An 11,803-nucleotide genomic window follows, 5' to 3' on the forward strand; every position below is an offset into this window, starting at 1 on the left:
CATTATACCAGCGTTATACCAGCAGAAGCCTGAACCCATGCCAGCTGCAGGGGATAGTGGCAGTACAGGGAGTGGTATATTGTAGCACTTATATAAACTGGAAGCTTTCCACCTATGCATTTTTACATTTTTTACTCCCATCAAGTCATGGCAGGCAATAAAGAGCACAGATACGGGAAGCAGGACCAAGCATGTCTCTTTGATCAATCCAGGAATCCTGCTCACACATAACATTCTGGTAAATTCCGTAGATCATGACTACCAGGTGTGCTCCATCAGTTAAACCCAGCTGTGCATGTGTAACTAGAAGAAGAGAAAGAGGAAGAAGAGGAAGAGGCCATACTGAAAACCAGGGGTCTACAATGCCAGGCAGGAATGGGCAGATCCCACTGTGCTGACCTGGCGCATGAAGCTGCCCACACTGCGTGTGCCCTACTGCCTTCTCCAGGAGGTCAAAGCTACCCTGCTGAACACTACCCTTGGCTACATCGACCAGGTCCTGTGTGAGAGCAGTCCCCATCCCCAGTACCCCAGAGAGGTCATTGTGGGGCCCCTGCCTTGGCAGATCCCACAGCACTCCCCACCCTACCATCTTAGCATGCAGGCTGTGGGATACCACACGAGTGTGCTTGCAACCTGCCGATCACTACCAGATCTACAATCTCATGGTCTGCACCCTCCACCACTGCATCCTCACATCTGACTCAGACACCCTCAGTAAGGACAAGGGTCCTTGGTGGATAGGGTGGCCATCATAGAGGACATTCCAGTTTTCTGCTACTCCGTCCTCTATTGATACAAAACCCAACACCTTTATGTCCTCTATTTTTCTCTTCAAGAGAAAAATAGAGGACATAAAGGTGTCCAGTTTCGTATTAATAGATGACAGAGGACAACCGGAATGTCCTCTATGATGGCCACCCTACTGGTGGATACATCTGACTCCACCCTAATTCCATGAGTCACTGGGGACTTCAGCTGGTGGTGCCTCCACAGAGCCGTTGCCTTCATTGTGTATCTGGCACAATTCACAGATGCTCCCAACACCTGCCCCTTCCGTGAGCAGAGGGAGACCCTGGCACACACCTACCTGGAGTGTACCAGGCTGCATCTCCTTCATTGCCTCTTGTTGAAGTTCTGGCTGCACTATTCCTCTAAGCTGTTTATTTATGCACTCCCCTCCGTCCATGGTCCTACCAAGTCCCAGGACCTCCTAGTTAAACTTGTTCTGGTGCTGGCTAAGCTAGTAATATATCTCACCAGGTAGGAAGCACTGCCCAGGAGAACCCCTGGAAACCGTACAGCTGCTTCCCTGTCCCTGGTTTGATCCTGTCTCCAGGCAGAGTATCACCAGACAGTGTCCACTGGCTCCCTGGACTCATTCAAGGGCCAGTGGACAATGTCTGGTATGCTCTGCTTGGTGTCCCCCCTTGGCACACCAGTTATTAACCTTTAACTTTCACTCCCATCCCTATTACACTTTAGTTGTCCCAGTCAATTAGTTGCTGCCTTTCTAGTAGCTTTCCTGTTTAAGGGAAGCTAACAGTTTACTTGGTGGGCCCCACACTTCTTGTAAAGCAACAAACAGACCTGACTCTTTCTGGTACATGCCTGCTCTGTTGTCCTGGGCCTGTATTTTCTATGTTCCTAAGACAAACCTTGGAAGGACCCTAGCAGAGACTAGTCCCTAGGTCAGGAGTGGCCAACCTGTAGCATGGGTGCCTCAGTTGGCACAGGCAGCCTCTGCATGGCATGTGGCAAATCAGGTAGGAGACAGGCAGCAAAATGGCAGCTAGGGAAAGAAGCAAAAAGCAGAGCACCATAGTGGGCAGGGAGCAGACAGAGCAACAGAGCAGGCAAGGGAAGGTAATTAGGGGGAGGAGGTGAGGCTAATTTGTGGCACATCTACTGAAAAGGTTAGCCCCCAATAGCTCTAGAACATTATCCAGTGCATCCTGGGAAAGGGCATTGGAAAAAATATTAGGTGTAGCTAGGAACCATAGTTTCAGTATTGCCACCCACAAGCACTCAAAACCTTTTTTTTTCTTCTTTTTTTTTTTTTTAATTTCAAGCTCCTTGAAACTCATTAGCTTAAGAAGTAATAACATTGGATCTCTTTCTACTTCCTGAATTTTGACCATTACAGGGTCAAATTTTCTCTTTTCTCTGCAACCACAAGCACCAGAAACCTACCTTATTGTTTTATATGGAAGTTGAAATTCTTATGTTGATCATAGGATTCCAGGCCTCTAGGAACCACAGATAGATTACAAATCCTTAGGTAAAATCAACATTGTAGTAAGCAGACCTCAAAAAATGTTGTGGGCAGGGGACAGATTTTTAAAGGCATTTAGGACATAAAAATGCAAACAGGCAACATCAGGTTTGGAAGAGGCATCTAAACCCCTAAGGGAAAATGTGGCCCTTGTTTTTATGGTAGGGGGTTGTGCCAGTCCAGGGCACAGGAGCCTAACCCTAGAGCGAACTTTGCTCCTTTAATGAGTTTCAAGATTTGCTGAAGCATGACCTGCATTTTAGCCCTTTGTCACCACACTTCAGCGCTCAGGTTGTATACAGCAGACCCTGCTGCAGGGGCCCAGAGGGGGAACTTTACACACTTGCAGCCAGACTGCAAACCTCCTGCCTGTGTCTGCAAATATTTGCTTTTACAAGAGTAACTATTTGCCCAGGGGGTGAATGTGGAAGTTTCATGCCCTGTGCCCCCACGCACATTCAGTGCCATGGCTAGCTTTGACCCTGACCTCTCAAGGGGTATGCCTCATGGCAGCACAGCATGCCAGTGACAGCCACTCAGGTCGGGCTGTGTTGCTGGGATCACGAGGAACTGGCACAGCTCTGCTGAAGTGATTTCCCCTGGCTGCAGCACTTCTGGGGCAGGTTTGTTTAGGCATGACACCTATAGCAACTAGCTGCAGTGTTGGGCCACTGATTTGCTATGCTCTAGGGAACTGTCAGCACCCAGGCCCCTGCCGAGAGCTCACTCCACTGCAGAGCTGAGCCTGAAGCATGAATTTGGGGGCAGCTGAAGATTCCTGCGGGACCTGGGGTGAGATTCCACCAGGGATGCAGATCATCCAACAACCAGTAAGTCCTTGAGATGGAGCCATGCAAGGGCACTGTTTCCCTGATTCCCTCATAATTAGCTGGCACCAGCTAGATCCAGGGCCTGGAGATATATATTAGTAGCTTTTCAGTTTAATCACAGAAAAACGTGGATTTGGGGTTACTTTTTTTTAACCTGAAAATTGGGAATTTTTTTAATCGGAGAAAACCAGGATTGGACGATGTGGATGAGGGGATGAAAAGCACCTTGTTCAGATTCACAGATGACACTCGGATGTGGGGAGAAGTGGGCACCCTACAGGAGAGGGACAGGCTACAACTAGATCTGGACAGGTTACAGGGGTGGGTGGACGAGAACAGGATGGGTTTCAACACTGCCAAGTGCAAGGTGATGCACCTGGGGAGGAAGAACCAGCACCATACCTACAGGCTGGGGAACTCCCTTCTCGTCGGTCCAGAGGCAGAAAAGGATCTTGGAGTCATTATTGACTCCCAAGATGAACATGGGCCAACAATGTGGGGATGCAGTCAGGAAGGCCAACCGCATCTTGTTATGAATCCACAGATGCATCATGAGCAGGTCCAAGGAGGTGATCCTCTCCGTCTACGCGGCACTGGTCAGGCCGCAGCTGGAGTACTGCGTCCAGTTCTGGGTGCCACACTTCAGGAGGGAAGTGGACAACATGGAGAGGGTCCAGAGGAGGGTCACTCGCATGCTCAGGTGGCAGCAGGGCAGGCCCTACGAGGAGATGTTACAGGACCTGAACCTGTTCAGCCACCACAAGAGAAGGCTGAGGGGGGATCTGGTGGCCTTCTATAAACTGGCCAAGGGGGACCAGCAGGCAATGGGACAGTCCCTATTTCCCCGAGCACTACTGGGAGTAACAAGGAATAATGGCCATAAGTTAACAAAGAGTAGATTTAGGCTAGACATCAGGAGGCATTACGTCACAGTCAGGGCAGCTAGGATCTGCAACCAACTTCCAAGGGAAGTGGTGCTCACTCCTACCCTGGGGGTCTTCAAAAGGAGACTGGATAATCATTTAGCCGGGGTCATTTGACCCCAGCATCCTTTCGTACCCATGGCAGGGGGTCGGACTTGATGATCTGCTTAGGTCCCTTCCAACCCTACCTGCTATGAAACTAGGATCCCTGGTGATCAGCATCCACCTCCAGGAGACTGGAAAGGCACCTCATGACTGGGCCAAGCATGGGGTGAATCCAAGGAGAGACTGAGGCAAGGCGAGGCTATTAGGGGAAGAACTGCTGTAAAGTGTGGGGACTGAGGGGAAGGGGAAACCTGGTTGCAGAGGTCATTTTTTTGAAATGGTTAGGTGCATGGGAGCTCATGGTGAGGCACCCCCCAGAGCAGATGTTCCCGACCACCAGACCACAGCTTGGTACCGGGCTGCGAAGGGTTGGCTGCCAGGTCTTTGCACAAGCCCCCTGTGTGAACTCCCACCTGTCCGCCCGGGCGAGCAGCTTCTGCCCTGGCAGTCATGTGCTGGGCAGTGGGGCAGCCCTGAGAGGGAGGCAGCCGGCTCCATGTGCCCTGTCCTGCTCCTGTGCTGGTCCATGGTAAAAAAAGGTTGGGAACCACCACTCTAGAGCATCAGTAGGGTGCCCACGCATCCCTGATTGGGCAGGCCAGTCCCGAAATGTAAACATCAAGTCCTGGTCCCAAGCTGCATGGCTCTGGGACAGCATTTGTCCTGGATTCCCCTCAGAGTCAAACCATAGCAACTATCATGCCAGTATCATATGCAAAGATCTGGGTTTTCCATTCCTTTGAAGGAGAAAAATATGGGAAACAGCAGATTTCCCCTTGCAGACTAGCAGTGTCCCAGCCTGCAAGGAGTGGCTTGGGGCTGAGGGGAGTGGGATGCAGGGGGCACCACATGCATGTCTGCATGTGCACACATACACAAGAACAGCAATACAGCAAGGCAGCAGGAGAAAGCAGCTCCCCTAGCTGCCTGCAGGTAAGTCTTTGGGAGGGGAGAGGGCATGGCTAATGCTGGGTGGGGTGGGGCAGGAGAGTGAGGTGAGGAGAAAGTGAGGCAGGTTTGACAGCTAAGGCTGGTGCTGGAGGTGCAGCCCGGCCAGGGCGGTACATGTGGCCCAGATGGCTGTGGGGTCTGGTCAGGGTGGGGGGCAGAGCCACAGGTGGCTTATCCAAGGTGCAATAGGGGGGCTGGCTCCCTGCTGCTGAGTGCATTCCTGGGCATGGGAGAGGCACATGCTCCCCCCACCCAGTTTTGTGCATGGAGCAGGGACAGATGCAGGCTGCTTGCTGCAGACTCAGGGCTCCCCACCCTGCTGCCCTCCCTCCTGGGCCTCTACGGCCCAGGGAGCAGGACCTGGCATGGAAGTGTGGAGAGGGCAGGAAAGCTTGGTGTCCTGCTTTTGCATTTTGAAAAGGTGGTCACCCTAAGCATCATGCAGAGCCCTCCTCCTCATGTATGGAGAGTGGCTAAGGACACCCCTGTGCTAGACCAGCACTAGTACAAGCACAGCAAATGGGGCTGGAGGAGGCCAACCTCCCAGTCTTTCGTTTGCTCAGGCTTCAATACCCCTGTGCTCAGAGGGGATGCTTGCTCTCCAATGGCTCAGCCTAGAGCTCTGCCCCTCTTTCCCCCACATGCCATGGGATCCAGCCAAAGGCATCTGGCCTTTGATTTGTGGCCAGGCCCTGGCAGAGCCCAGACTGCCTGGCCTTCTGTCGGCTCCCACAAGAGCAGCGAGGAGTGTAGCTGGAGGCATGGGGAACCCCTTGGTGTTAGGAGCAGGCCCAGCCCACCAAGACACTCCAACACCAGACTGAATGTCATCGCCTCCCTGACCATTTGTCCCTCTTGCCTTGTGTTTCTCTCTCCAAATCTTTTATGTGCTTCCTTGCTCTGCCTCTCATACTTCTGTGCCTCATTCAGAGGACCTGAGCTCCTTCTGAGCCAGCCGGTAGGAGTATGGGGTCTATGCTACGTCAACAATAAGGAAGAACCCCTGAGGTTCAGCCTGCACCCCCCACCCCTCCATGCCAGCAATTTCACTGTGCTGTGGCACCAGCTTGCCTTACCTACTTGAGTTAACTTCTGCCCATTGTATTGTTTTCTAGGTGCCCCAACAACCCATGACAATATTTCAGCAGATCCCTGGGATCATGTCTCCTCTTGCTCAGCCTATAAGGTCTGGACACGTCTGGGAAGGTACAATACTGTCAACCGTATAACACTAAATTTTTAACTGTAACCTCAACCATGTTGGCAAGTGCCTTTTGCTAAACTAGGTGCACTGGAGGCAGATATGTGAGGGTGGAGCTGTTCTTCTGCAACTCAGGATTAAGGCTTGGGTTTTCCTATCCCACAAAACTTTTTGAAATGACTTTTCCTGTCCCAAATTTGGAATAAAAAAAAAAAAAAAAAACAAACAACCCCTTGGCAAATATTTGCAAATTGATCCTCTGATCTCGGAGCGGGTCCAGACAGATGTTCCATTTCTATACATTCTAAATGTTAGTTCTCATGTCAGCCATTTCTTACAAAAAATTAAGCAAAAGGGCTATATGACCAAGTTGTTTTTAAGTTGACAAGTAACAGGTTCTAGTTTGTGATGTCAAAGCAGGAAGGTCAGACCTTTTTTTAAAGGGGTTTTTTTTGTTCATGTTTTTTCAAACAACCCTGTCACTGGTTTCCACGAAGTTGAAATTTTTCTGACAATAAGTGTTTTGTTGAGCAAAGAATTGCAACTAACTCTCAAACCAAGGGTCCTCCCAAGCCACTACAGTTAAGTTAAGGCACACCAGTCTCTGTAGCCAATTGCACACAAAGAAATAATGTGGCCAGCACCACATCTGGCCATCTTCAACTCCACAGCCCAAATGACCAGCTTTTCATTTGCAGCTGAGAGCAGCCATTGGCACAACTACAGAGCAGGGCCTGAACTCACCTCCAGAATCATAATGAAAAACCTAAACCACTCAGCCACCTCACCCCCAGCCACCTACATTCAGGTTCAAAGCCCTGCTTTCTACAAACCCAGTTAGCAACCTTGGGCAAGTCATTTAGGGCCTGCTTCTGTTCCATTGGTTGGGTGTCCAGATTGACTTAAGTGCCTAAGTGCAATTCTATTCCACTCTGTTCAAACTCCTGAAAAATCCTTAATGAACCTACTTTTGTAACACATCATCATCATCTTACTCTTAAGACTGAGTCACTAAAAAAGTAGTGAGGAGAAGGACAACCCACACACTTTTTGCATTAACTGTTTTTCAGGGACTCCAGTAGGGGGAAACAGAATCTCCTTTGGATACCCAAGTCCACTTACGTGCCTAATAGGTGGGAAAAATAGGTGGCCTCTATGGTACCCTGCTTCCTCTGTAGAAATGGAGGTTAACCGCACTTTCATACTATACAAGGGTGTGGTAGCGATAAGCATGTCAGTTTGTGAGGTGACTGGATAGCCAATGACAGACACTAGATAAATACTTCATCGAGGCCAAGTGATCAACGTGTGATGTTCTTGTGGAGGAGCTTGGGGATTTAGTTGAAGGTTTCAGGTTCTAAAAGGAGGGAATTAAAAACTGCTTATACATGTGCTAGAGGTGAAGTAGGGGGACATTTTAATCAGAATGGTTCCCAGACAAGTGCTCTCATTAAAACGCCTCACTGGCATGTGTATTAAGCCCCCACACTTCTAAAAATGGCCACAGGATGCTTTACGTAAACTTTATTCAACAAGGTTTAGATAAAGCGTGCTGTGGCCATTTTAAAACATGAAGGGGCTTAATACACGAGACACTGCAGCAATCTAATTAGAAATGCATTCTAATTAAATGCTAACAAGCATGTGCATAGGCAGCCAAATACATTGAGTTTAATCTGTTCTCTTAGCGGTTGGAAACAGAAGCAATGTTATTCCTTGTGATGTGATTCATCATTTTATTTCACTGTCACCCACATAAGGTAGCATCTTGCTTTAACTATTCCATAGGGTAGGGTAGGTGGAAAGATGACACTTCTCTAAGCATAAGTCCCATAAAGGAAGATTTCTCTCTGGAAAGTATAAAGACGTTGTGGGTAGGTCTACCTGAGTTGCTTTACAGTGCAGTAGACTAATTAACGCACAGTAAAGTGTCACTATTTATACTGTGCAGCAACCTCGCTGAAAATACAGGTAGTAGATTAACTGCATTAGCTACTGCAACTATGATGGCCAGGAGCAATTTGCCCAGGCAGTAGGGGGCCCACTATTGCTTGGCTAAGCCCCATGAGGGACTTAGCACAGGAGCAGGGGAGCAGACCCTCCTGAGCCCCATGTGGCTGCCATGTAGAATCCCTGCCAGACAGAGATGCCTCTCCCAGCCATGTGGAGATTGGCACCCTCCTGATGCCTCCAAGGCAAGGACTCCTCTCCCCATCATGTTGGGGAATTGGGACCCTCCTGTGGCTGCTAAGTAGTGCCCTTGTGGGGGACACACTTCCTGGCTCCATGGGGATTGGGTCTGTTTCTGTGTGGCTGGGACACAGCAGTTCACCAGCTTCCTGCCCCTGCCAGCCCTGGGCTGGCACCCAGGGGAGCCTGGAACTCCCCCTGGCTGCTGCAACAGAGCAGAGCTGCAGAGGGGAACAGGAACATCCTAGGTCTCGCCTGCTCCAGTTGGGAGCAAATTTGCCAGCCTTACCCGACATTTCTCATGCTAAGCCCCTGATTTGAGTTGCTTATTACAGCACCAAACTTTTTTCCAAGCTGAGCTTCTACATCCAACAGAATGTTTAAAAAAAATAGTTGTGCCAAATCATTTCAGCTGTTCTCAAGAACCAGGCCAGGAGCATATACTTTGTTTTGTGAGGTTAAAAAAAATTCTGGTGACTTTTTCTCTGAGAAGCTCTAGCATCCCTCTGCTATGGAGACACAGGTGACAATGAGGGGTATGTGTGCATGAGGTAGAGGTGGCTCTGGTGTCAGATATGTGAGAAACCTTCTAATTTTTGCCAGGTTGGAAAGTTTGGCCTTTGAAAGATCTCAGCTTAGTCGGGACTGCTTAGAAGGTAGCAGCCAGAAATGCTGAAGATCTCACTCACACTGAGCATGCTCTACCTCCCTCGGAGGCCTTACACATTACAGAGTGGGTATGTCCCATCCCCACAGAGCCATTGATCATGTTCCAGCCCCAGAATAATGGGAGAGAGAGAGAGAGAGAGAGAGAGAGGAGAGAGAGAGAGACTTTCCCTGTAACTGCTGCTCCCAGGTCCTCTAGGGATGGCAGAAACTGGCCCCGAGAACAAGGTGCCCACTCTCCTGAGTCTTCATTGACCAGCCAGGTCAGCACTCAAGCACGATACAGGAGGAAGATGTCTAATTCAATGAGAGAAGTCAAGAACTGGACCAGAGAGAGAAAGAAAGAAGTAGATTCAGACAGATTCTGATGGCAGTTGGGGAGCAGGAAACTGAGCCTGGGAGCTGTGATGCAGCAGACTGTATCTAGAAACTGGGATGAGGCAGAGACTGGCTGAGTAAAGAGGCTATTATTGGGACCCTGGGAGAGAGGGAACCCATTACAGACAATGCAAAGAGGCTTAGGCAGATTGCTGTTGTGAGAACAGAAGGATGAGAGCGGTTGGGCAAAAAGTCTGGGACAGAGTGAGAGCCAAGTGGAGGGGACAGAAGTGGAAGAGGGAAGAAGGGTCCAATCATGTAGGGAAGAGGCAGAAGGACACATGACCATATAGCACACCTCTAGAGCCTGGGTAGAATGCAAGAGCCCCAAGTTACCCCATTCCACTGCTGCCAGCACCAAACTGAAAAACCTATGGACAAATGGTGTGACTCACTCCTCTTTAGCTCTCATCCTCACAGCCCACTCCTGCTATTAGTTACAGCTGCATCTCATGCAGCAGAGGTCTATAAGCTAATGACTCGCGTTTTGCAGATGACTCATGAGGGTGAACATACAGTGCCGCAGAGTGGAACATTTGTTTCTTCCTGTTTGTCTCTTTAAAAATCTAGGAAATAACATACCTATGCACAGACAAACACACTAGGTGAACATTAAGATTACAAAGCATTCTCAAAAGGTAGGAGATGTCAAAGTGGAGATCCACCATACAACATCAGTTAGGTGTTCTTGTGTGTATGATCTCATCATTAATTATATGATCTCAGACTTTTTCCTTCCATGAGGCTCCTGCTTCATTCAGTGCAGGATAGGAATGGTGCTCAGTTAATGAGCAGCCACCCAATATTCCAGCTGCTCCTTGTTGTGGGCTGGGTGGCTCTGGGCCCGTTTTCTGCGCACTTCTCAGAATCAACCCCACAGACAGAACTATTCATTTCCTCTTGTTGGGCTTTTCTGTGCTGCTTATGACTGCAGGACTTGGCTGCTTCACAAATGTTAACGGATTTATATTCACAGCACTCTCAGGAGGCAAAAAAGGTAATATTATCCTCATACCCAGAGAAATGAAGGCCAAGACATCCACCATGCATTCAAATACCCAGGCTGACATATGCCTGTGAGCAGTTTATATGAATGTAACCTAGTGTTTAGCTTTTATTATGAGCTGCAAAGTATTTCAAAAGCAGCCTCTCTAAGCAGATTCATTTGCATACAATCAGTAAGGGCACTGACAGATGTGTGGGCTCCCACTTGGACTCATGGTGATTTACATAAAGGGCCAAGAGTGAAAGCATCCCTGTCCCCCCCGACCCAACATCCTGCCTGCAGGAGCCCAAGAAACCTGCCTGTAGCCAAGGAGCTGCCCCCTCCCCCAGTCCTGCCACCCCCTTTCTTCCCCCCTCCCCGCCCAGGTCTGGAGCTGTCTGCAGGAACGAACAGGACAGGGGGAAGGGGGTAGCAAGTTGCCAGCACCTTAGGAACACAAATATCCTAAGGTGCTCTAAAGTGGAGCATCTTCATCTCATCCCTCATTTGATGTGGGCTAATTTTTTGTCCAATTGACCACTTCAAAACACTCTGTAGCCATGCATGTGTGTCACAGCACAGATGTATTTTCAGGGGGCCAATCACATGACAACCATAACTTCTGTCTGCACCCTAAAGGATTTCAGGCCAGCAGCAAGCAGGGATATCTTCAATGAGAAGCCTTTCCCTTGGCTTTAAATATGCTTTCATGTTGAACTCAGTTGACCAACATCCTGTGCTCCGGTGGCTTCTCCTAGCTCTACCTGAGCTGGGCACCTAGGCTGGAGACCATTTGGTGCCCCAGAAAGTGATCCACAACAACTGGCAGCTTGGGTACAGAGATGAGCGATGAGAAACTCCAAAGAGAGGAATATGTCTTAAATCCTGCTTTAAAGATTTAAAAGGCACCTAATTCAGTGCTACACCAGCCTCAGCTGCCTCCCTTCCTTTTGGGATACACAGCCCCAAATTCTTTCCTGAAAGTAGCTGCAAGTTTTGGGCACCTATACACATGATGGATGTCTGTTCCAATGCATACCGATTAGCATACATCAGAGCAGACTCAATTAAGTCTGCTATGAGTCCGTGGGAGCATGCTAATTAGCACACTCCAGCAGTCTCTGTATAATGTGTATTCAGTACCCCCATGTTTCAAAATGGCAGTGGGATGCTTTAGCTAAAGCTCCTCCCCCCCACCCCACCATTTTGAAGCATGGAATGCTGAATACTAATTAAAGCACCTGCAGCACCATCTGAGCGGCTCTCAGAGCCATTCAAATTAAAGAACGCCCCCCCTAC

At 49.2% G+C, this 11,803-nt stretch overlaps 1 protein-coding gene across 2 annotated transcripts in view; it reads left to right on the forward strand.

Annotated features, from left to right (window-relative positions):
• Positions 1–2,824: 2,824 nt before the first annotated feature.
• Positions 2,825–11,803, forward strand: part of PRR29 (proline rich 29) — a 22,611-nt gene continuing 13,632 nt past the window's right edge. Inside the window, exons 1-2 of one of the 2 annotated variants that reach the window (XM_019554648.1) lie at positions 2,825–3,105; positions 6,200–6,290. In XM_019554648.1, the coding sequence (XP_019410193.1) occupies positions 3,028–3,105; positions 6,200–6,290 (169 nt within the window). In that variant the 5' untranslated portion in view covers positions 2,825–3,027. The remainder of the gene's footprint in view (positions 3,106–6,199; positions 6,291–11,803) is intronic. The other variant, XM_019554647.1, reaches the window with a different exon arrangement.

Source organism: Crocodylus porosus, unplaced genomic scaffold (assembly GCF_001723895.1).
Source record: "Crocodylus porosus isolate Cpor-Errol unplaced genomic scaffold, CroPor_comp1, whole genome shotgun sequence".
NCBI classification, from domain to species: domain Eukaryota; kingdom Metazoa; phylum Chordata; order Crocodylia; family Crocodylidae; genus Crocodylus; species Crocodylus porosus.